At 42.8% G+C, this 26,320-nt stretch overlaps 2 protein-coding genes across 2 annotated transcripts in view; one reads left to right on the top strand and one right to left on the bottom strand.

The window, feature by feature from the left end:
• The window catches only part of rb1 (retinoblastoma 1), a 38,258-nt gene that overhangs the window by 891 nt on the left and 11,047 nt on the right, over positions 1-26,320 (top strand). The window contains exons 2-18 of the mRNA XM_024394145.2: positions 523-643; positions 849-952; positions 2,894-3,028; positions 3,276-3,314; positions 3,506-3,555; positions 3,810-3,920; positions 4,155-4,300; positions 5,873-5,950; positions 6,627-6,736; positions 6,847-6,921; positions 8,160-8,247; positions 8,376-8,492; positions 8,973-9,029; positions 9,123-9,154; positions 9,313-9,389; positions 9,672-9,889; positions 24,451-24,566. Coding sequence (XP_024249913.1) covers positions 523-643; positions 849-952; positions 2,894-3,028; positions 3,276-3,314; positions 3,506-3,555; positions 3,810-3,920; positions 4,155-4,300; positions 5,873-5,950; positions 6,627-6,736; positions 6,847-6,921; positions 8,160-8,247; positions 8,376-8,492; positions 8,973-9,029; positions 9,123-9,154; positions 9,313-9,389; positions 9,672-9,889; positions 24,451-24,566 — 1,674 coding nt within the window. The remainder of the gene's footprint in view (positions 1-522; positions 644-848; positions 953-2,893; positions 3,029-3,275; positions 3,315-3,505; positions 3,556-3,809; positions 3,921-4,154; positions 4,301-5,872; positions 5,951-6,626; positions 6,737-6,846; positions 6,922-8,159; positions 8,248-8,375; positions 8,493-8,972; positions 9,030-9,122; positions 9,155-9,312; positions 9,390-9,671; positions 9,890-24,450; positions 24,567-26,320) is intronic.
• LOC112228650 (lysophosphatidic acid receptor 6) lies at positions 20,986-23,339 on the bottom strand. Its single transcript, XM_024394146.2, has one exon. It carries the CDS (start codon positions 22,715-22,717, stop codon positions 21,410-21,412), a length of 1,308 nt encoding a protein of 435 aa, XP_024249914.1. The 5' UTR covers positions 22,718-23,339; the 3' UTR covers positions 20,986-21,409.

Genomic DNA, 26,320 nt, shown 5'->3' with positions numbered 1-26,320 from the left:
GTGTTAGAATGATGGTGTTAAAGCTAGAGTACGTAGTTGAAACCATAACACAGGGGAACCCCTTGCCTCTGTTTTGGTAAAAATATGAGAAAATATATCTGCTCTCATATTCATAACCATCTATGGATGCAAGGACTGAACATCCATGATATCAATAGTATAGCTTTAAGCATTTTTGAGGCGATATCGTTTGTTTACATTCACGTTATTTATAAACATTGGAGTAAAACAAGCTTATATTTGGGGTTCTGATGGGGTGCAACAATTGAACTAAGCTCATGAGGCATTTATACGTTATATTCTTTAAGAATCAATGGGTATATATCATTCATTTAGAAGTTTAAAAAAATGGATATAGCAAGACAATGACAAAACACACTAATTCTACATCAACAACTACACCCCTCACAAAATCATGACTGTCAAAAGTGATTTTGTTACTATTCTGAGTGCACCATGTCCAAACTAAGTATGGTTGATCTAAATGTGTCTGACTTTTCTTTTCTTTTTTTGAATCATCAGGCACCAAGAGAAGGATGCGGACTTTATGACTCTGTGTCAGAGTCTCCAGGTGATAGATGCTGTGTGTGATCGTGCTTGGACAATATGGAAGGCAGTTCAGGCCTCAGTGGACAAAGTTCTTGTACGTATCCACCCATTGTCTCCAAGTTACTAGTAGACTATACAATGTGTTTTACCTACTGATACCCTTTCTGTCTGCTCTGATGATTGAAAGCTTATAGTGAATAAACAACTGAACCATAACTCTCTGTCTCTGAAATAAACTATATTCAAGGCTATTCACACAGACTGACAATGCATTGTTTTACTTCTCTCTCTCGACACAGGACACTCAAAAAAGGCTTTGGGCTGCTTGTCTGTTTGTGGCTGTGATAGACTTGGAAGTTGCAAGTTTTACCTTTACTCAAATCTTGAAGGCAGTGGATCTGAAGTAAGTACTAGATTCAGGTGTTCCAGTAGGGCCTTTGTCAGTACCAGTTCCCAGATCAGTTGATGTTTTCCCCTGGCAACACTCTTTTGAGTCGCTTACTCACTGGCCGGGTTGGGTTGATTACTTTCTAAATGTAATCCGTTACATTTACTAGTTACCTGTCCAGAATTGTAATCAGTAACAACTTGGGTTACTCAAACTCAGTAACAATCTGATTACTTTAAATTACTTTCAGATGACTTTCCCCTTAAGAGGCATTAGAAGAAGACAAAAATGAATATTACCAATTGAACATCTATTGCAGGATAAATCAATATTAAAGTTTACATAGATGACCATCATTGGATGTTCCATTTTAATTTCTGGGTTGGTTATGGAGGATTCTTCTAACCCATTTATTTCTACAACCGATAACACAGTTAGGCTGTCTTTACATTATTACCCAACATCTGTCAGATTTACTGTCATTACAATTCATTTAATACCCCTTGATCTTCAATAATAGGACATGGAAATATAGATTAGCCAAACTGTTTTACCTGAGCATAACCCAAAAACGAAGGACTTGTTAGCGTGCTCTGTTCTTGATTTTGTTGTCATGAACAACTGATTGGACCCATTGCTTTGAGTTGGAAAATAAATGCTGATTTCGGAATGGTATGCTTTGAGCACTACCAAAAAGTGCTATTTGCATGTGAAATATGTATTCCATATGCTGCATTTGATATAGATCTATTGATTATGTTTTTGTTGGTGATATTTAGATAATCAAAAGTGTGAGTTTGAGCATATGTCTGTTAGGCCTATGGACTTTTTTGTTGTTGCATGAATTAGATAATAAATAAAAGCCCCACTCATGGTCTTCTTAAATTAAGCTGGTTCTTGACAGTATTGAGAATAAAAAGAGAACTTCCTCAAACTTTTATTCTATTGGCTGGGATCCGCACTATGCAGGTGGTTCACTGGCTGTCCTGGTTGCAAAAACAAGGATTGATGGGCAGCTTAAACTTCTTCAATTCAACTATTATTGGGTTAAAATACACATACATTTGTGAACAGCCATCCATAACTACAATCTGTAAGGGGCAAATAGCTAAAATGAGAGAACAGCAGTGTGATTCACATCAATGCACTTTGTAGCTATATCAATAATGTAAATCTGTATTGCCCGAAGGCTTCACTGCTGTTGTCATTACCTCAGAACTTTTATTCAAATTGGATAATCTTTCGATGCCGACAGCAGTTGCGCCATTGAAAGACAGCTTGAACTTTAGCCTACAATAGCCTATTCCTGCTCGTTTCCCACAAACCGTGGAGTTTGGTCGGGGAGTCGTTGATGCAGCCGCTCTTCTGTTTTTCTGCCTCTTAATGCTGTGTGCATTAGACAAACTGGATGGATATTGATGATGTAGGCTAAATTAAGTATATCAAGCGTTAATGAAATGTTATGCTGCTGTGGCAGTACTGTGGATATTTAAACTAGCTAGCTAACTACAGGGACTTGCCTGGTGACCGCATCTCTCAAGCCATGCATCTTTGGATACCGGGAGACAGACTGGAAAACGGGTATAAACCGGGTGTGCGAGCTCCGTACAGGACAGACCAACCAACGGACAAGGTGGGGGACGGCGAACTTGACGGCATCACAATGACTTGCAGGCAGTGGGTTACGACACCAACAACACATTTTCTTTTGGGGGGGGATTGTACTACCACCCAAAAGGTAACTTTGGAGACTGGAAGTGCTCTGCTCCAGTAGAGCCCTATCTGTGCATGTGCCTGCCTCTGTTATAATGAGGAATGCATATATCAGCCGAAGTCTCTGTTGAAAGTTCAGGTCTTAATGCAAGCATAACTGGTGTTCGGCCAAGTGAACACATTCCAATTCTTGTTTACAATTAGATGCAGTTCTAGCAGTTTTGTGTGTCCTCTTATGTGCAGCGTGAAGCAGTTCCTGGGCCTGCTGAAGAAGATGGATGTGAACCTGGACACCATCAGCACCAAGGTGAACTCCGCAGTGACACGCCTGGAGAAGAAGTATGACGTGTCACGGGCACTCTACCAGAGGTTTGAGAAGTGCGTGGGAATATCGTAACGTCATGTTTCCTAATGCCTAGTTTTGATATCTAACTGTGCTGTACCTCTAGATGGCAGTGTAGTTTCTCTGGACCCTTTTGTCAGCTTTTATTGTTATCCAACTTTAGATTTTCACAAAAATGCAAACTTCAGAGTACACAACCTGAACTTGAGCTGTTTAGTAATGTAATTATGTTCCCAAAACGGTTTTGAAATGCAATATTTATCACCACTTATCTTGCTTCAGGACATGCAGCAAAATCTATGCAGAAGACTCAGAAGCAAAGTAAGTGAATAAAAAGTACAGGAATACCACTAATTTGAATGATAATCCCTGCCACAATGCTGATCATTGCTATCTTTTAAACCGTGTCTTCACTCAGTCCCGGTTATCCAATAGTAAATGAGGGTCAATGTTGATAATGGGGAGTTTGCTCCCAACATGTTGTGTAATGTCAATAATGCTCTCTGTTCCAGGGGGAAAGAAATACTGCGGAGCTGCTGGACAATGTTCCTTTTGGCTAAGGGTGGGTCAGCACTTGTTGATCACTACCGTTGTAAATGGGGTTTTTCCAAGGCGAAGAACAACATACACGTTTGTAGATGTAGGGCTCTGTTTCCATCTTCCACTCGTTATGTTTTCCCTCTCCATGTCTACTCAATAGTTCTGGCGAGATAAACAGCAGGTTTCTGGCCATCGGTCTGTTTCTCCCATGACGCTGATAAGACTGGCCGGTATTATGATACTGCTCCTGATGTGCGTTGTGTCTACTGTCTGCAGGAAGGGCTCTGCAGATGGAGGATGACCTGGTCATATCCTTCCATCTGATGGTGTGTGTTCTGGAGTTCTTCATCAGGCGTTGCCCGCCCAGCCTTCTGCAACCACTTTACCGTAAGACCGACTCCTTTCCCTCTACTACTGCAAGCTTCAGGCCCTGGGATAGACATGCTCTTCCGTTTGCATTGGTCAACTGCCCCTATGAATATATTATCACTCTCATTACTCAACAAAAAACGGGAAAGTTACCTTTTTAACATAACACATACGTTCAGTGTGTTCTATTACCACAGGTCTGATACGTTCTGTAGATGAATGGTTATCTAACCTTTTAACCCTTGCCCTCAGAATCGGTCATCAGCACAGCCCAAAGCCCCCCAACAAGAACCTCCCGTCGCAATCAGAGCAAAGCCAAACCCCGTCAAGCCCCGCCAGAGGTGGATGTGCAGCTCCTGGAGACCCTCTGCAAAGAGAACGACTGCAGCGTGGAAGAGGTTCACACAACGTTTTCACTCTTTACACTCGTGGCTTGTCAAGCTTGTTGTAGCTTTAGATCCCAGTCGTCAAAATTCACTACCCCTTTAGTGTTCTAAATAAAAAATAATTGGTAGCACTGGTGCTCCCAACTTAAAATATTTTTTACATTGCTTGAGATAGAATTAATTGAGGCCCAATATAAGTTGTAACTACTTTTTAAAGCACATGTTGTGCCCTAGACACTAATATGTAACATCAAATACATTTTTTTTCTTTAAATAAAAGCTAAAATGTTGATATGAATACCTGTCATCGAAATGACAGTCACTTGTGGAATATTAGGTTTCTAAATTGTGTAAAAACACTATTTTCCTTTTTGAGGTGCATGTTGAAAATTGTGCACAGTCTCTTTAAAAACATCAAATTTGTGGTGACGACATGCAAGCAATCTGTCATTTATTTATTGCTATGATCATTGATCTCCTGAAGAAGAAGCTATACCTTTCTTTCGGTGTCCCCAAATAATATTTGGATATACTGGTAAAGTTGTTAGCTAGCTAGCCAATGAGGTAACATTGAAAAAAGTGTAAACTAATGGTTAATGCGGGGGTTTTAGAACTGCCCACGACACGGTTTATGAAAGTAAAATCGTCCCCGGCGATCTGCTATAGGAAGATACAGTTGTTGGTACTATGGGTCAGATCATATGAACTTGTCGGGCTAGAAGCAAGCCGTTTTTGCTGTAGTAATTGCACAACAATGACGCTAACGAATCTGCACTCGCTTGTTTCTCTTGGGCACTTGGAAACAACGGTACAGCGACGCCTTTATTTACAACAGGTATTATCTGGCAGATTGTTATCACAGTGCTCCCAAAATAAAACTCCTGGTCGCACAGCAAAATATATGGTATTGGTCCTACTTTAGAGCCCTGCCTTTTTAGAGCCCTGCCATTTTACGTGTGTGTGACTGTCCTTGTCTAAGTGTATCAATATTTTGTTACTTGTCATGTGTTTTTTTTTGTGGACCCCAGGAAGAATAGCTGCTGCATCTGTTAAAGTTAATGGGGATCCAAATAAACAAACACCCAATCCACTTAAGGACAAAATTCAAATGAACGTTTATTAGTCTCATACACAGTTTAGCAGATGTTATAGTTGGTGCAGCGAAATGCTTGTTACTAACAGTGCAGTCAAACAAGTAATATAATAATAATCAAAAATAGAAACACGAAATCACAAATGTCAGGGTGAATTTAGTTAACCCAAACAAAACTGTATCAGTAATCCAAATGTAATCCATGCTTATATACAGCAGAAATATATACAAAGAATGATATGTACAGTAGTAGATGTATTAGAATGAGCTATGTGAAGAATACAGTGCTTTCGGAATGTGAAGACCCCTTCACTTTTTATACATTTTGTTATGTTAGACTTATTCTAAAATGAGAAAATTATTTAATCCAATCTACAGACAATGCCCCATAATGACAAAGCTTTTTAGAAATCTTGTAAATTAACATGGCTGTGTTTGTTTGGGTGTCATCTCATTGGTTTCATTGGTTGTCTGTTGTACTTGTGTTCAAGGTGAAGAGCGTGTACCAGACTAGTTTCTCTGCTTTCCTGGACTCCATGAGCCTCTCTGGGACTCGGGACCTTCCTCAGGTAGGAACCACACACTACATTAAATGCTGGAGCTTATTGCTATGACCCAGGTTATATAGAAAATAAGTTCAATAACAATGGTGTTTTGTTCAATAATCAATGGCAAGTTGCTAGTAGTAATATCTCTAGCAGACCCACCATATTTCATAACTATATGACAGCCATCGCAAAACAGATCAGTGTTTTTCAGGCAGTGTGCGTGTCTGAAAGCTGTTCTGTCAGGGTGTGTTTGTACTGCAATGTTTGGCAGCTGGATTTTCATTAGATGTTGTATCTCAGGACAGTATATTACAGGGGCAGGTATGGAGAAGAAATAGGTTTTAATATAGACTTTGAATTGACAACGATTTGGGAAACAGTCACAAGGATTGACAAAGGCGGCAGTTTAATGTGCTATTTATCCGATCTCTGCCAGGACAGTAGCTACATTTGACGTGTGATGTTGTTTTGTCGTAACGACTCGATAACGAATGGTCTCCGGTCATGGGTATTATGATTCATGGTGGCAGTCTGCCTAAATCGTCATGGTAGAGGTCTTTTCCACCCCCCAAACACAAAGCCACACCTTTATACTAAACTGCTGCAGTTTCTGTGTAATTGTGAAATTTACCTGGAATACCCATGATGTTACTGAATTCCTGTCAGAGCCTGTCTTGACCTCCTGTTGACGTTTCAGGCGACTGACCTCAGCAAGCAGTATGAGGAACTCTACTTCAAGAGTAGAGACTTTGACAGTAGGCTGTTCTTGGATAATGACGAGACCCTTCTCACTCCCAAAGTAGAACCGTAAGTAGAACCACAAGTAATGATGTTTACATAATTTTTGAAGTATTTTCTCTGACAAAGTCTCGCTATACCTAGTACTTCAGAGTGTATAATGTCCCCTCACCTCTCAGAATGCCAGTGGAAAGGACACCAAGGAAGAACCTGCCAGAAGATGTTGTTCTCATCCCCCCACAGACGCCTGTCAGGTGAGCCCCCTCTGACCTCCACTGGCTAGAACAGCGTGTTCACCTGGACCAACAGATACTTACTCCGATAATGTTTGAGAGTCCTGTCCACTGGGGTGTACTTGCACATCAACCGCTTCACACTACAGAACAAGGAGCTCCTGCCCTATGGGTTGTTCTGGCTCAAACGAGGCTTACCTACCTATGATGTTTGATAGGTAGTTTTGCCTTCTCAAAGTCATGTGTATTAATCAGAAACTATTGATAGAAAAACCCTGGTGATATGAAATGGGTTCTTAATTACTTCCACCTCTTCTCTTTATAAATGGGATTACCTGTATGGGTGTGCGTTGAGTCTGTAAATCTATATGTATCAGTTCACGTGACCCTGAATACCACAAGGAGAGATCTGCTTTGATGTTTTGACGTGGCTCTCGCGTGTTTTCATTTGTGCGGCAGGTAGCCTAGTGGTTAGATCGTTGTAACTGAAAGGATGCTGGTTCGAATCCCTGAGCCGACAAGGTGAAAAAACCAACACCGCTGTCAATCACTCTGAAGGGTCAGGGGTTGAAAATCACACACAAATGACTCAGTTCATGGCTTTGGATTTTAGTCCCGTGTAGATATTTCACACTCCTGCTAACTTCAGGTTTTCTAAAATTAGTGTTAAATCTTGTGTCCCTAGAAAGGTATACAAGTCACATGTTGGCCACGTTGCAAAATAAATGTACAAGATAATCATTTCATCCAAACTTCTCGCACACGTCAACGAGCGTCTGCGTAGCCAGACTCTAAAATAGAACTTGTGGGTGATTGGAAAATGAACTGAGGTCCACACTCCAGTCCAGTTGGTGGTGGTAATGCACCTTCATGTTGGTTGCCAACCACCATATAAAGTCCACAGAAGAAGACTCATGGAGGCGAGATTACTAGAAACGAACTAGGTTTCCCCTTTTATCTGTGGATTCATTGTCGAAGTAGAGGACTCAAAATGGGTCATAATTCTACAACGATCCAAAGATCTTAATAACACTATTTACATTCCAGGACAACTTGGCTAGCAATATAGTTGGTTCAGAGTTTGTTTTTATATTTCAACCAGTGTCCTGATCGCGTCTGTGGATCGACAAAATTAACATGCGCACGTGGATGCATGCGTGTGTCCATTCTAATCAGCATGTCAGTTGATTAAACCGTTTCTGTCTCGTAGAGTCCTAACATTATATTAATCATGTCTGTTTCACCCCATGTCTTTGCAGAGCTGCCATGAACTCCATCGCACAGTTGAGGGTTGATCTCATCACCTCTGGCGACCAGCCCTCTTCCAACCTGGCAGTGTATTTCAAGGTATTTTTCACCACGCCTGTGTTTAAAGGTTAACCACACCTGCCTTACCATTGAATCATATAGCTCAAGTCATTTTGGGGGCATGTTCCTGCCCTTTTAACACTCTCCTCCTTCCCATCTTGTGACAGAACTGCACAGTGGACCCAACAGAGGAGGTGTTGCAGCGTGTGGAGAGTCTGGGTCTGCTGTTCAGCCAGAGGTTTGGTCAGGCTGTGGGACCACGCTGTGTGGGGCTGGGCAAACAGGTACCACCTGGCTTAAATACAGCACACTATACAGAGGAATTGCACTACTTGAGACAAGGGGGTGGTATAAACTGTTCATACAGAGGGGTTTTTCCACTTTCAGACCTGACAGAAATACTTATCATGCCACCTTGTGAAACTGGTGTATAATGTTTGGTTGATACACCACAACCCATGATACAGTGCAGGCAGACAACACTATAGGACACTGTAGTCCTAAACTCACCCCATGATACAGTGCAGGCAGACAACACTATATGATACTGTGTAGTCCTAAACTCACCCCATGATACAGTGCAGACAGACAACACTATAAGATACTGTGTAGTCCTAAACTCACCCCATGATACAGTGCAGACAGACAACACTATAAGATACTGTGTAGTCCTAAACTCACCCCATGATACAGTGCAGACAGACAACACTATATGATACTGTGTAGTCCTAAACTCATTCATGTCTTTTCCTTCTTTTCATCAGAGGTTCACCCTTGGCATCCGGTTGTATTACAGAGTCATGGAGTCCATGCTGAAATCGGTAAATGACCTGGTCTTATTCCTATTTCGGTTCTACCTCTATATTTTCTGAAATGTCTGACATATTCTGAAAAATCTATTTTTCCCCAAATAGGAAGAAAAAAGGCTGTCTGTGCAGAATTTCAGGTATGCAAGAGAACAAACTGTGCTCCTCTCACCAGAATTAAAAGGATTTGCTCTTTAATTACCCTCAACAAGCAAACATTTGAATAATATAGCTGCAGAATTTATACCGCAGTGTACTGCCCATTTCCCTGACCTAAATCATGTGATTTCCATTCCAGTAAACTACTCAATGACTCCACATTCCACACCTCGCTCCTGGCCTGCGCTTTGGAGGTCGTCATGGCAACCTATGGTGGTGAGTTTCTTCAGAAGCCACATTCACTCACTGCTAATGGATGCAGTCGTCTGGATGAACGTATAGATTATTCTACCGCCCTTTAGTTTCCATATACTCACTTCTCACAGGACACTCTAATAGTATTTAATAGAATTAGCAACATGCATATATGTTACAATGCAGTCTGTCATTAGTTGTAACTACTTCCCTTTTAATAACATTTCTAAACAGGATCATAATCAATATAACACTGATGAGCTATGAGTCATGATTTCACTGCCTCTGTTGTCCTCCAATCAGGGAGCACCTTCAAGAATGGTGGCTACAGCAACGGTGGCGTTCCTGTGGAGACGGACCTGTGCTTCCCATGGATCCTGGATGTGTTCCAGCTGACAGCATTTGACTTCTACAAGGTCATCGAAAGCTTCATCAAGGCTGAGCCCAGCCTGAGCAAAGACATCGTCAAGCACCTGGAGCGCTGCGAACACCTCATCATGGAGACCATCGCCTGGAGGGAGGTAGGTCACACAGCAAGTCTTATCACCACGTAGTTACATTATGACATAACTGCAGCACTCAAGGACAGGTTGCATTCACTTTCTATCAGCAGTTTAACACCTCCAAGCCAGTGCTACCAGAGCAGTTCTTGGTTTTATGGATGTCAGGGGGACTTGTTTCTGCATGTATAGATTATAGATCGTACTGTAATAGAATCGACAGTCTCTCTGGGGGCAGCCCCAGCATTGGTCATCATTGGCAGCTGCCTGTGCTGCTGTTAGGCTCCCTATGCACCAAGTAGTAGGTGAGTGGGTTGAGACAGCGGTTGGAGCTGGCCAGGGACAACACAACTGGGTGCAGAGCATTGGTGGTCCGAGCCAGGCCACAGCTGGGCAGCAGGCCTACGTGGGTCAGGGTGTGGCCCAGCAGGTTGAGCGGTGATCTTGAGAGCGGTGATCTTGAGAGCGGTGATCTTGAGAGCGGTGATCTTGAGAGCGGTGATCTTGAGAGCGGTGATCTTGATCTTGAGAGCGGTGATCTTGAGAGCGGTGATCTTGAGAGCGGTGATCTTGAGAGCGGTGATCTTGAGAGCGGTGATCTTGAGAGCGGTGATCTTGAGAGCGGTGATCTTGAGAGCGGTGATCTTGAGAGCGGTGATCTTGAGAGCGGTGATCTTGAGAGCGGTGATCTTGAGAGCGGTGATCTTGAGAGCGGTCTGCTGGCACAGCTGTGGTGTGTTGAATGTGCCGGATGGGACGTGAAAAGTCTACAGCTCACAAGCACACACACATGGGCTATATCAGGGTAATTTCCATCCCAGTAACTGTTCTCCCTAATAAAACACACTGTGCCTGTAAGGTGTGTAATTAACTTCAATGTCCTGTAGAAAAGAATCATTCCTTTTAGTGGTTGATTTGCATTTTAATTTCCATGATAATCATCTGTATTGTAAAGGGATCACCTAGGACTTTGGTGTCTCAGTGATTTACTGGGACAGAAGATGGCAGTCAAATTCCTCCTGTACTAAACAAGATAATCTAAATCATAAGACAGTTATGTATATTCTTCTGTATATCAAATTATATATACATGAACTTAATTTCCTTTAAAGACTCAGACATTAGTTAGAATCTAAATATTGCACAATGTCCTCATTGAATATACACTGCTCAAAAAAATAAAGGGAACACTAAAATAAAACATCCTAGATCTGAATGAATGAAATATTCTTATTAAATACTTTTTTCTTTACATAGTTGAATGGGCTGACAACAAAATCACACAAATGATCAATGGAAATCAAATTTATCAACCCATGGAGGTCTGGATTTGGAGTCACACTCAAAATTAAAGTGGAAAACCACACTACAGGCTGATCCAACTTTGATGTAATGTCCTTAAAACAAGTCAAAATGAGGCTCAGTAGTGTGTGTGGCCTCCACGTGCCTGTATGACCTCCCTACAACGCCTGGGCATGCTCCTGATGAGATGGCGGATGGTCTCCTGAGGGATCTCCTCCCAGACCTGGACTAAAGCATCCGCCAACTCCTGGACAGTCTTTGGTGCAACGTGGCGTTGGAGGATGGAGCGAGACATGATGTCCCAGATGTGCTCAATTGGATTCAGGTCTGGGGAACGGGCGGGCCAGTCCATAGCATCAATGCCTTCCTCTTGCAGGAACTGCTGACACACTCCAGCCACATGAGGTCTAGCATTGTCTTGCATTAGGAGGAACCCAGGGCCAACCGCACCAGCATATGGTCTCACAAGGGGTCTGAGGATCTCATCTCGGTACCTAATGGCAGTCAGGCTACCTATGGAGGGCCATGCGGCCCCCCCCCAAAGAAATGCCCCCCACACCATGACTGACCCACCGCCAAACCGGTCATGCTGGAGGATGTTGCAGGCAGCAGAACCACGGCGTCTCCAGACTCTGTCACGTGCTCAGTGTGAACCTGCTTTCATCTGTGAAGAGCACAGGGCGCCAGTGGCGAATTTGCCAATCTTGGTGTTCTCTGGAAAATGCCAAACGTCCTGCACGGTGTTGGGCTGTAAGCACAACCCACACCTGTGGACGTCGGGCCCTCATACCACCCTCATGGAGTCTGTTTCTGACCGTTTGAGCAGACACATGCACATTTGTGGCCTGCTGGAGGTCATTTTGCAGGGCTCTGGCAGTGCTCCTCCTGCTCCTCCTTGCACAAAGGCGGAGGTAGCGGTCCTGCTGCTGGGTTGTTGCCCTACTACGGCCTCCTCCACGTCTCCTGATGTACTGGCCTGTCTCCTGGTAGCACCTCCATGCTCTGGACACTACGCTGACAGACACAGCAAACCTTCTTGCCACAGCTTGCATTGATGTGCCATCCTGGATGAGCTGCACTACCTGAGCCACTTGTATGGGGTTGTAGACTCCGTGTCATGCTACCACTAGAGTGAAATCACCGGCCAGCATTCAAAAGTGACCAAAACATCAGCCAGGAAGCATAGGAACTGAGAAGTGGTCTGTGGTCACCACCTGCAGAACCACTCCTTTATTGGGGGTGTCTTGCTAATTTCCTATAATTTCCACCTGTTGTCTATTCCATTTGCACAACAGCATGTGAAATGTATTGTCAATCAGTGTTGCTTCCTAAGTGGACAGTTTGATTTCACAGAAGTGTGATTGACTTGGAGTTACATTGTGTTGTTTAAGTGTTCCCTTTATTTTTTTGAGCAGTGTAGTAATCTAGAGGGAATTGTTTTTTTTTAATGTTTTTTTTTCAGTCAGTGGAGCAGAGGCACACAGCCTCTACTGCAGCCTAGAGTCCATACTGCAGATCAAGCACCATTACTCTAGTGCAGCCTAGAGTCCATACTGCAGATCAAGCACCATTACGCTAGTGCAGCCTAGAGTCCATACTGCAGATCAAGCACCATTACTCTAGTGCAGACTGCACTCATTCATTTCCACACATTAGTCTTGTTTTCATTTATTTTATAAGGTATTACATTATTGGTGAGTTTAATGTTGGAGTGCATTTTGTTTTATAATGTATAAGAAAAATAGATGTTTAAGTGGATAGATGAGTCACGGAATGTATATGTAGGAAGTAACAAAAATGTCAATGTTTTACTTGAACTTACATGACATTTCACCCATTCAATTGTATTGTGTGTCGGTCAGAGATCCTGAAGCACATGCTCCAGGCAGAGAAAATATTTACAAATGCTGATGTGGTTACTCCATGTTAACCTGGAGAACAACCCTTATCCCAAGTGTCTCTCCTTCCTAGTTCCTTGGAAAAGGAATTCTTACACAATCCTCTATAGACTACAGCCTCTATAGACTACAGCCTCTATAGACTATAGCCTCTATAGACTACAGACTACAGCCTCTATAGACTACAGCCTCTACAGCCTGATATTCTTAGCTGTGCAACATCTCAATAGTTTCCTCAGAGATGTTATTTATATTTGTATATTGTAGTTATTATAAATCCCATGCAGGAAAACAATCTTGAATGACACTTCCAATTTTTTAGGAGGCTACAGGAATTGTGTGTAAAGAGTCATCTTTGAACAGATATTGAGGAAAGGAGCACATTACCTTATGTTTCAGAAAATTTGTGATCCAAATTCTCTTATTCCGTTAGACTGATGGTCAGTGGTGTATACATACCAAATACATACTGTACATTCATTATCAGGGTGGCAGGGTAGCCTAGTGGTTAAAGCGTTGGACTAGTAACCGAAAGGTTGCAAGTTCATATCCCCGAGCTGACAAGGTACAAATCTGTTCTTTCCCTGAACAGGCAACCCACTGTTCGTAGGCTGTCATTGAAAATAAGAATTTGTTCTTAACTGACTTGCCTAGTAAAATAAAGGTAAAAAAATAATCTCTCCAACACACACACTAATTCAATGTTCTCTGGTCACACTGAATCAATAGTGTTCTTTAACCTCACTGTCACTAGCCCAAATCCCAGACAACCTCCGTGGTGTCGTTGACCTGTTAAGTGGTATGGTATTACATTGATGCAAGTCAATATCCTGGAGCTTGCTAGTAAAGTCTCCACATAACAGGCACCAGAGGGAAATTGCCTGATCTTCTATCTCAATCTACATGTAGTTAAAGTGTCAGTTTTATGTAGTTAAAGTGTCAGTGTTTTAATAAGGCTGTTATCTGAGTACTGTACCTGACTGAAACAACCTATCACTTTTCCAGTGTTATTTATGGATGTTTAGGCCTATTTGACTTGTATCAGATTTACCTCACCTTGTATGTTTGAGGATTGGTGCCAAAGCCAAACTAGAGTCTGCATACTTTCCCCACGCGGACGTGTGCTCACTCGTCTGCTTTTGTTTCACAATCCTTCCCATCAGATGAGTAGAGAATCAAATTGTATTAGTCACCTGTGCCGAATACAACAGGTGTAGTAGACATTACAGTGAAATGATTTTGGTACATGTTCCACCCCCCCCACTGAAGGTCTAATAATAATAGATCGACTTACCATTTCCCTCGGTCTCACCTTACGAATAGTGAGCATGCAACTTTCAAATAATTTCCCCACTCTTCCCTACCAGCTAACCAAGGAAATTCTGACGAGCATGACAAAGTTTGAGGATATTTTTTTTAACAAAAAGTAAAGAACAGTAAATGTTATGATTTAAGTAGGAGGTCCAGGTTTCAATAAGCTATAAGATATATATTTGGCCTGGCAAAATGGTTTTATGCGTTGACTGAATGTTAGCTGATAATTACTGTATGAGTTCTACTCCGCTGGTCTTGGGAAGAAATGACATGTTCTCATTGTCTGAGACGGAGTCGAGACTGAGTAAAAACGTGTCTGACCCCGAGACACTCGATGTGGTCTCGAGACCAGTCGAGGGTTCCAACACTGCTCTCAGCTATAAGAGCACCATGCAGTCAGTGTGAGCAACAAACAGTCCCTGCTTTCCTGATTGGTTGTTAACCCCCAGTGCCCTATCTGACAGACATACAGTGCTCTCCTTCTGGTCCAAGCACACCAAGACAGTTGTGAAGAGGGCACGACAAAACCTATTCCCCTCAGGAGACTGAAAAGATTTGGCATGGGTCCTCAGATCCTCAAAAGGTTCTACGGCTGCACCATCGAGAGCATCTATGACTGGTATGACTGGTTGCATCACTGCCTGGTATGGCCATCTACCTCCACTACACTACTTCTGATGGTCTAGCCAATGGCTGATTTTAGCTCCCCAGAGAACACTGAAGAAAAATCCTTATTGGATCTTTTTTCTCTTCGGTGTTAATCCTTAATCCAACAACAAGATATTAAATCAGAACATCATCGAAAGTAATATAATTAGTATTTTATAAATCCTTAGCCATTCTCTGAATGCGTGTTTGGGTTAGTAATAATTTGTAGAGTGGCTCTATTGTTCCTCAGCAGCATTTATTCACTATTCTGAATGTCTAAAGAATCCATATGTTGTTCAGAAATACTGGACATTTTGAACTCTTGTGGTGGTGATTTGACAACATTACAATCATGGTCTTTTATTGGACTCACATTTTTTCTGGTCTTGACTTTGCCTTGGACCCCTTGTCTCCCGGGACCTAGTGGCAGAGTGAATGGACTGCTTATCCTGAACATCATGCTGTGTGTGCCTGCTGTCTTTCCATTGGTGCTATGTAGTGGTGCCTGGAGAAATGGGTACAAACATTATGCCCAAAATTTCCCAAACAGCCTCCCCAGTGAAGGAAAGCACCCTGTGTGAAATATGCTATATTTTTCAACATAGAACATTTTTTTTAAGTCCACAATGCTTAAACTACACCAGGAGAACATTTTGGAGGTCTGGGAAGAATTTATATTATTTTTGCCCAATCTGGTCGGGTGGGCCTGGCTCCCCAGTGAGTTGGCCTGTGCCCACCCATGCCTACGCTTCTGATGCAAACCAGGCATGATGACTGAATTGGACATCACAAATAGCCTACTAACCAAGATTTAGGACTAAACCTTTTCAATACCTGGTTTGCGTACCCATTGTTGCCTTAGTTAGCAATTACTGGTAAATATCGTACGTTGAAATGTCTTTCATAACTACCCCACCTGCTACCAATGTCATTCTTCTGTGAGCTGCTCCATGCCAAAACCAGTTGAGCGCTCTTGCTGCCTGCAGATGATATTCTGCAGAAACGAGGCCGTGTGCAGCACACGTGAATATATTTCATGTAGGTTACTTTGTGCATGATTTCACTTATGTACTACATAATTGGTAAGTCATATACCTCCACTACACTACTTTGATGTGTATCAGTGGGGATTAAGTGAGTTTAAGCAATGCCCATAAAGTATAGCCTCCAATACACCACTGGCCCTTTGTGTTTTACAGAAAGTGCACTCTCACATGAGTGGCTGGTATTACCGTCGCTGTCCTTTTAAGCATCACAAACTTGTCACACACTGGAGGTCCAATAGGTTCACCACTGTGCAAACATGTCTATAATAGGTATTGTTTCAAGAAAGGAGTGTATCTATTTGGAAGCGGGTTTATGCTCTTACTGCACGGAAGCGGATCATTTTTCTTTTTTAACTCTGCTGGTCTCTGGAAGAAGTTACGTTTCCTCACTGTCCAGGACAGAGTCAAGACCGGGTTCAAATGTATCCGACACCGAGACACTCAATGTGGTCTCGACCAAGACCGATCTCAAGTACTACAACACACTGAGTTAAAGCCATAGATTGCTCAAATGTACAATTCATTCGGAAAGTATTCAGACCCTTTCACTTTTTTGCACATTTTGTTACATTACAGCCTTATTCTAAAATGGATTAAATGGAGAGAAAAAAAAATCCTCTTAACTCTACACACAATACCCCATAATGACAAAGCGAAAACTGTTTTTTTGTTGTTTTTTTAACAGAAAAAACTTTCTTGCATAAGTATTCAGACCCTTTGCTATGAGACTCGAAATTGAGCTCAGGTGTTTTCATTGATCATTCTTGATGTTTCTTCAACTTGATTGGAGTCCACCTGTGGTAAATTCAATTGATTGGACATGATTTGGAAAGGCACACACCTGTCTATATAAGGTCCCACAGTTTCCCGTGCATGTCAGAGCAAAAACCAAGCCATGAGGTCGAAGGAATTGTCCGTAGAGCTCCGAGACAGGATTGTGTCGCTGCACAAATCTGAGGAAGGGTACCAACGCTCTTTTCCAGCATTGAAGGTCCCCAAGAAAACAGTGGCCTCCATCATTCTAAAATGGAAGAAGTTTGGAATCACCAAGACTCTTCGTAGAGCAGGCCGCCCGGCCAAACTGAGCAATCGGGTGAGAAGGGTCTTTGTTAGGGAGTTGACCAAGAACCCGATGGTCACTCTTGAGTTCCAGAGTTCCTCTGTGGAGATGGGAGAACCTTTCAGAAGGACAACCATCTCTGCAGCACTCCACTGATTAGGCCTTTATGGTAAAGTGGCCAGACGTGACTTTCAATGAGTGGCTTCCATGACAGCCAGCTTGGAGATTGAAAAAAGGCACCTAAAGGACTCTCAGACCATGAGAAACAAGATTCTCTGGTCTGATGAAACCAAGATTCAGCTCTTTGGCCTGAATGCCAAGCGTCACATCTGGAAGAAACCTGGCACCATCCCTAAGGTAAAGCATGGTGGTGGTGGCAGCATCATGCTGTGGGAATATTTTTCAGAGGCAGGGACTGGGAAACTAGTGAGGATTGAGGGAAAGATGAACGACGCAAAGTACAGAGGTCCTTGATGACAACCTGCTCCTGAGTGCTCAGGACCTCTGACTGGGGCGGAGGTTCACCTTCCAACAGGACGATGACACTAAGCACACAGCCAAAACAATGCAGGAGTGGCTTCGGGACAGGTCTCCGAATGTCCTTGAGTGGCCCAGCCAGAGCACGGACTTGAATCCGATCGAACATCTCTGGAGAGACCTGAAAATAGCTGTTCAGCGACGCTCCCCATCCAACCTGACAGAGCTTGAGAGGGTCTGCAGAGAAGAATGGGAGAAACTCCAAATACAGGTGTGCCAAGCTTGTAGCGTCATACCCAAGGAGACTCGAGGCTGTAATCGCTGTCAAAGATGCTTCAACAAAGTACTGAGTAAAGGGTCTGAATACTTATGTAAATGTGGTATTTCAGTTTTTTGCAAAAAGTTCTAAAACTGTTTTTGCTTTGTCATTGTTGGCTATTGATTGTGTATAGATTTTGAGGGTACATTTTAGAATAAGGCTGAAATGGAACAAAATGTGGAAAAAGTGAAGGGGTCTGAATACTTTCCGAATGCCCTGTATGGAGTCCCCCCCCCCCTTACAAAGTGTTCATAAGAAACCCTGATATGGGTTTGGTAAAAGATTATTGTACAGAACTACCCAGTTAAAACCCAATCTATACTGAACAAATATATAATCGGCAACATGTAAAGTGTTGGTCCCATGTTTCATGAGCTGAAATAAAATATCCCAGAAATGTTCCATACACACAAAAAGCTTATTTCTCTCAAATTTTGTGCACAAATTTATTTACATCCCTGTTAGTGAGCATTTCTCATTTGCCAAGATAATCTGTCCACCTGACAGTTGTGGCATATCAAGAAGCTGATTAAAAGGTATGATCATTACACAGGTGCATCTTGTGCTGGGGAGAATAAAATTGCACTCAAATGTGCAGTTTTGTAACACAACACAATGCCACAGATGTTTCAAGTTGAGGAAGAATGCAATTGGCTTGCTGATTGCAGGAATGTCCACCAGAGCTGTTGCCAGAGAATTTAATCTTAATCTCTTAATCTCTACCATAAGATGCCTCTAACTTCGTTTTAAGGAATATGGAAGTAAGTCCAACCGGCCTCACAACCGCAGACTACATGAAACCATGCCAGCCCGGGACCTCCACATCTGGCTTCACCTGTGGGATCGTCTAGAGACCAGCCACCCAGTATTTCTGTCGGTGATAAAGCCCCTTTGTTGTGAAAAACTAATTCTGATTGGCTGGGCCTGGCTCCCCAGTGGGTGTCCCTGGCTCCCGAGTGGGTGGGCCTATGCCCACCCATGGCTGTGCGCCTGCCCAGTCATGTGAAATCCACAGATTAGGGTCTTATTGATTTGATTTCCTTATATGAACTGTAATGCAGTAAAATTGTTGCATGTTGCCTTTTTTATATTTTTGTTCAGTGTATGAATAAGATGTTGATGCCCTAAAATACAGCATTGAGCTGTTTTTCTTTTCCATAATCATTGAGTGTTGAATCAATGTTGTATTCACTTTGGTTGACTTTGGTACATTTTGGCCACCCACCACTGGCATAGTTAGTCAGTGTCACAGGTTTCACATACCTCTGTCCTCTGGCTGTATAACAGAGGCCAGATGCTTCTCACATTTCCTTCATGGCTGATGCTGTCGAAGTAAATGTTTCTTCAGGTAGCAGCCCTTGGCTGTGGTAGTCTAGCTATTCTATGTTGCTGAACAGGGCCAGAATGTGTTCACAGCCTTATTCTCTTTGGTTTTCTCAAATATATATTATTTCATTTTTTTTTTGTTCTAAAATAACCACCCAGCAACTCATTAGATCAGTCTTAAATCTACTTTCTTACTCCGTTTGTTTTTGTTTCACCCCCTGAACTCAATTTTATGGTCTCGAAGGCGAGATTTAGTTGTGGTGTGACACTCAACTTAATTAAAAAATGATTTCACACACGCATGATGAACTGCATCAACAGCAAACAAATCCTTCTTAACTCAGTTGTCATCAGCTAGCCAGACGTTCTTTGTCATGCTTGGCAATGGTTTGAGGTGGTTTCTGTGTGCACTAGCTATTTAGTCGTTCAGTTGTATGATTAATATGAGCAAAGGAGAACGTTATCGCTAAGCTAGTGAGGTGGCGTCATAAACCTGAAGGACTGATAACCACATGTCTTTGTAAAATGCTCTAAATATCTCACTCTGTTTTATTACCTACAAATCAATATATGGCGTGCAAAGGTAAACCTGGGTAATATCATACATATTTACCACCGACTGTTCACTTCTGGTGACTCAACAAAATAGATGAGAACTTGTTTGCTTTCATTATTATTATTTTTTAAATTGGTGTCACAATCACTGTTGGGGGGGCGGGGGGTGCAAGTAAAATGTGTTGCTCTATAAAGTGCTATTTCATTATTTTAGTTTATTATACAATATTCTGTACTTATTGTTGCAGGGAAAATACTGACCACTGCCTGGTATAAAGTATTTCAATAGAGCCACATTTAGACACCTGAGTCACTGTTTGACAAGTCACAAAGTGTGTTGTGGGTAAATGTTCACACTTTTTGTTTTGTAAATCTGTAGCACCACAGTCCAGGGTTCCCCGCCAGACCTGTATCATGTAGGAAAATCCTGACCGCCAACACCGCTATTGATGCAATCCTTAAGGGCAATTCCATGGTAACAGAGGGATATTGAGACTCATATTTTTCACTTTAAATCTTTGTCAAACAAAAACCAACGATTGCCAAGTTAAACAAACCATACAACTATGCACAAGGACTACTTTTAACAATTTCCACTGAACATTTTACAAAAACACATTTACTTGAAGAACCGTGTAGATACGAAGTTTGGTAACAACTTTTTGGTAACAATTTTAATTTGTTCATTCGACGTGGTGATCTTTTTCTGTCTGTAAAATGAATTATATGAGAAATGGCAGTGGAAATGCCTTCATGCGCAAATGTTGATATAATTAACCATCATGTCGAAGTAAACTTGGAGTCGAGATAATGTGTGGTCCTCCCACTACGACTCGGGAAACCATGAAGTTTTATTAGGCTACAGATTAAAATAAATGATTAACTTCAGTGTGGTGAAAGTGCACCCTGATCTTCACGCTTCTTTCCAGTAAATATTGCGGCTCTTATTCTGTTGACATGATGACCGTTGCTTGACTGCCGGTTTTACAAAAAATATTCTCTCTTATCCAGAATAATCTCACAAGACTAGCCTAACCGCACTGTTTCTGTCAGCTGTTGGCAGTAGCACAAGTGCCAAGACCAGAGTAGACACATTTGCTATTTAACGCAACAGTTTTTGACAACTATCGGTGGAGTTGAAAATGCGATGGAAACACTTTGAACTTTAGATTTTTATTCGGTACATGAAAATGAAGAGAAATTACATTTTGTGTGCAGTATGGCATTACACAGAGAGAGATAGATATCTATCTATCCACCAGTTTGTTTGGTGGAAACGCACCACTGGTGGGTAAATTCACATATTTTATTTGTGCAGATGTTTAGAATATTTGCATAAATCTTTTGCCAATTGAATGGAAACCTAGTTAGTGTCACTGATACCGTGGAATTGCCCTTAACACGACAACACTCAGAGCTGAGTCAGTGGACTTAGTGGGTACCCTTAATGCAACTGCACTTGCTTCCTGTGATGCTATGGTTCTTATAGAATCCACTCCAGACCACCGATCTCCCATCTTTTGCTTTAGATCATCTGGGTGTGTTGCACCAACACAGAGTCACCTGAAATATTGATGCCTCATCAAGGTGGTGACGTCACACAGTGGATTCATTGTGAAATACTTTTTCTCTCAGAGTTGTCAGGTTGTTCTGCATGGTGCTGTGGCTCTTCAGCGTGTCTGTCTGAAGCCTCACGGACATCTTATTGTTGCGAACTGCCATCGACTTCCGTTTGATGGAGTTCTGGATGGTCTCAGATGTAAAGTAGTAGATGACTGGGTCAAAACAGCAGTTGGTGACCGCAATGCAGAGGGTGATAGGGTAGATGGTCCTCACCACTGACTCCACAGTGCAGCCTTCCAGCAGCTTGGTGCGGACCAGGGCATAGAACACCAGATTGACATTATAAGGGATGAAGCAGAAGCAGAAAATGAGGAGATGAACCACGATCATCCTCAGAATCTTCGTCTTGTTGAGCTGGCCACCACGGCTGATGGCCTGGGGCTGGCGCAGTGTTTGGAGGACCGAGACCGAGCAGAAGACGTTGAGTAACAACGGAATCAGGAATCCCACTGTCTCAATAAACACCACCACCTTGGACAGACTGGACTGCCACTGGTTGTTGGAGAAGTTCTCGAAGCAGTAGTTGACGGAGGAGTTGGAGTTTTCGTTTCTGAGCGAGGTGGTGTCCAGGAGGAAGCCCGTCGGCAGGCTGCCAGACAGCACCAACACCCACACGGCACAGCAGGCCAGCTTGGCGTTCCGTTTTGTCCGCAGCGCCTGTGATCGGAATGGGTAGACGATGGCCAGGAAGCGGTCCACGGTGATGCAGGTGAGGAAGAGGATGCTGCCGTACATGTTGGTGTAGAAGAGGGAGACTGAGAGCTGGCAGAGCACCCTGCCGAACGGCCAGTCTCTGTTGATGAAGTAGAAGATCCTGAAGGGCAGGGTGAGGACGAAGAGCAGGTCGGACACCACCAGGTTCATCATGTAGGTGGTGGTCTCGTTACGCAGCTTCAGCGTGCAGGCAAAGATGTAGACTGCGACCATGTTGAAGAGCAACCCGACTATGAAGACCAGGCTGAAGACTGAAGTGTACATGGTGTACTTGAAGCCGTCACTCTTAAAGCAGCTCGTGTTGTTTTGGCTCAAGCCCAGAGAACTGATGCTATCAGTCTCCAGAGTGCTGTTATACATCTTTCGGGAGGAGTGGTGTAGGGTTTGGAGGATGGGAGTGTTGATGAATGTCAATACAAAAAAAAAATGGGAACGTTTCTGTGGAAAGCAGCAATCACTTGTACGAGATAATTCCAAAGAATAGAGTACAAAATAAGTTTCCTTATTTTCAGGGGTACACATCCGTTGATGTAATCTATGTAATTTCCAGTTAAGCTTTAGCCTCATCCCCAAGCATAAAAGTACACCATTTTCATTCTATCCAATGGTTTTTAAGCATAATAATGTGCTCTGATGCAAATACCACCGTCAACTTGCTTTTTCAGAAAGCCCAGCGTTTTAAAAAGAACAGCAAGCAACTCTGTCAATACCTGTGCTAGTATCCAAAAAGATAACAGTCCTCTCAGTTAATCCATTGGCAGGAGTAAGATGTAAGATCCCAGGTCTGTTTTTTATGTCCTGTGGTCTTCTTGTGAACAGCCTTGAGGTTGTCTTTTCTGAGTCTGGAGAGTTTCTTCTCTCACTCCAGAGTCAGTGGTGTTCCTTGCTCCAGTGAAAGAGGGGGGAGTCATGTGCCTCTCCTCGGGTCTGTGAGCTGAGAGGCTTTCTGCTGCCCCTCTGGGTCCCTCCCTCTCTCCCGGCCTCCTGCTTTGCCTCTGGCAGCCCTCTTCCAGTCTCTTCCTGCTGCAGCCCTTGGGGGCATGGTGTTCCTACTGACCCTACACTTGGAAACTGACAGCGGCTCTGCTGCAGCCTGCCTGTCCACCGGTGATGCAGCCTTAAGTTCAGTGGAGTCAGTGTTCTGTTCTGAAGCTCTACCTTTAGACTGAAGCTTAACCGACTGTTTGCTCACACACTGGGAGGAGTAGGCCACCACGCCCCCAAGCCCAGCCCACAGCTTTAGCTGAAAGACCTACAGTCTTTCTCGCTCACTTTCTCTCTTGATGTTTTGTTTTGAAAATGTCATCTTTAACCCCTTATATCCCCAGGCTGAAGTAACTCTAGATATGTTAGCTTGTTTTCTGTGCCCTTAGCATGCTGTCAGGATCTCATGAAAATATCACATTTATATCAAGCAATGAAATGTAGTGTATTATTTAGTCTTTATTTTGTTTGATATCTAAGAGCTATCCTACTCCCAAACAGAGCACGCCTTCATTTGGCTCTGCTTGGTGAAAGGAATCAGTTAAGTCATACTCTCATGTCAGCCCCAGAGCCCAGTGTACTTTCTTGAGCTGTTTTGGAGTCAGTGGCGTCACCGAAGCAGCTGCCTCAGAATGACAGGAAGGGGAAGGTTCCAGTGATGGCAAGCCTGAGCCTGCAGACTAACGTGATGAGGCAGGCGACTAGGTGCGGTTTTCACTGACTCCGATACAGAGCCGTGCTGTATGCGTCTATTTGTGTGCAAGTGTGGGCGTGCATGTGAGTGTTCAATAAATGTCATACAGCCACAGGAAGTTTGTCTGCCTTTTATGTTGCATATAGCACGGGGAACAACAAAGTGTTGAATGTGGAGTTCCTGGTGAAGTCTTAGCGTAGATAACCATATAGGCCTGCTTTCATAAACACACCCACCCTTTTGTATGAATATAGTTGAATTGAATATTACGTGTGTCTGATAAGATCTAATACATAGAGGCTTAGGGAGTGTCCATGTTCCAAAGGTCAAACCCAATATCACCAGTGGCATGAGGACGGGATGTTAACCCTGTAGCAACAAATGTTATAAAATGCGATTGGAATAAATTCTGATAATGTAATACATTGCCAATAATGGAGGTATAATGTAATAACGTTTAGGCACATAGTGTAATGTACATTGTGTTGATTATAACATTGAGCTTTAGGAACAAGTTCCATGAAATTGGTATTACTTGCTGTTGTGTTTGTAGTGCTTCGGTGCATGTGTGAAATGCTGTAGTGCCTGTCTAATGAATGCTGTTCCGTGTGTTTCTCCCTAGGACTCGCCACTGTTTGAGCTGCTGAAACGGACCCGTGAGGAGGGTCCAGTGGAGCAGGCAGAGCCCCCTGCCACCCTCAACCAGCCCCTACAGCACAACCACACTGCAGCGGACCTGTAAGTCCCCACCCTCATCTGACACTAACGCACCTTATTCACAGTCCCCATTGTGAAATATGATGATGTCTGGGGAGACTGACTGTTAATGTGTAGTTTACAGAGCCTATAAAAAGTCTACACCCCAGACATCGTTGTCATGCTGGAAGGTGAACTTCTGTCCCCGTTTCAGCATTCTTGCAGAGGGTAGCAGGTTTTCCTCAAGGACCTTTCTGTATAATGCTCCGTTCATTTTTCCTTCTATCCTGATAAGACGATGAGAAACATCCCCATAACATGATGCTGCCACCATCATGCTTCACAGTAGGGATTGGGTTCTTTGGGTGATGTGTAGGGATTGGGTTCTTTGGGTGATGTGTAGGGATTGGGTTCTTTGGGTGATGTGTAGGGATTGGGTTCTTTGGGTGATGTGTAGGGATTGGGTTCTTTAGGTGATGTGTAGGGATTGGGTTCTTTGGGTGATGTGTTGGGATTGGGTTCTTTGGGTGATGTGTTGGGATTGGGTTCTTTGGGTGATGTGTTGGGATTGGGTTCTTTGGGTGATGTGTTGGGATTGGGTTCTTTGGGTGATGTGTTGGGATTGCGCCAAATGTAACGTTTGCTTTTAGGCCAAAAAGTTCCATTTTAGTTTCATCACAACGTTTTGACACATGGCTACAGAAGCTCCAGTGTTGTTTTGCATAATTCAAACTGCATTCAAGGTGGGCTTTCTTGTGTAATGGCTTCCTTCTTTCCACCCTACCATACATACCAGATTTGGTGGAGTGCTTGGGATATTATCACATGCACATTTTGACCGGTCTTGGCAATAAAAGCCGATCTCTCTTTCAAAGTTGCCATTGGACTCTTGGTAGCCTCTCTGATCAGTCTCTTACTTGCTCGGTCATCCAGTTTTGACAGACGGCAGGGTCTTGGTGGTGCCATACACATTCCACTTCTTAATTGAAGGCCTTTTGAAATCTTTTTATACCCAACCCCTGATCTGCCTTTCCACTACTTTGTCCCGGAGTTCTTTTGAAGGCTCCGTGGTGCTCATGGTTGAGTGTTTGCTTTGATACTCACTACCCAGCATAGGGAACTGCTGGATTTATCCTGAAATCATGTGAATCACTACAATTTAATAATATATATATATATATATATATATATACATTTTGTTTTGATATTATATATAATAAAAAAATCTGAGATTAAAAGTTTACTGTAAATTAAAACATATTACACCCTATGTGTATAAAATCAACTATATATGCATTGAGCTTGTCTGATGCTTTAAGCTCACTGTTTGATGAAATAAGACACAAATGACTAGAAGGAACCAGAGATCAAGATAACAAGAAGAGGGAGAACTGAAGCTGTCCTGACCATTCTCCTCCCGCTCCTACTGGCTTTTGTAGATTCTGCCATTACTCTCCTGAAGTTGCCGGTAATAGGCTACACAAGGAGTCGGTAAACTTTCTCATGTGGAATGCCAATTTATCTTACCATTTCTACCGATATGTGCGCCACTTCTTGTGGTTTTCATATGAACATTTTCGTGGAACATTGTCATTTAATTTATAACAACGTCTTTGTATCTCAATCAATTTCATTTGGTTAATCTATCTATTTCCAACTATGTAAAAATAGCCTATAAAGCCAACAAATGAAAACATTGCAGCCTGCAGGTAAAAAAAATATTTCAGTTTCCTGTGCCAGTGAGCTCGGGACTGACACCGCTGTAGGCTATTTGCTCAAGGGATAATAATTAATTA

The sequence above is a fragment of the Oncorhynchus tshawytscha genome, linkage group LG30 (genome assembly GCF_018296145.1).
Source record: "Oncorhynchus tshawytscha isolate Ot180627B linkage group LG30, Otsh_v2.0, whole genome shotgun sequence".
NCBI lineage: Eukaryota > Metazoa > Chordata > Actinopteri > Salmoniformes > Salmonidae > Oncorhynchus > Oncorhynchus tshawytscha.
The sequence above is the reverse complement of the archived record's forward strand: the minus strand, read 5'-3'. Positions and strand labels throughout refer to the sequence as shown.

Bases quoted from the DNA above. Each gene is read 5' to 3' on its own strand.
- LOC112228650 (XM_024394146.2), bottom strand. From the start codon at position 22,717: ATGAGGCTAAAGCTTAACTGGAAATTACATAGATTACATCAACGGATG.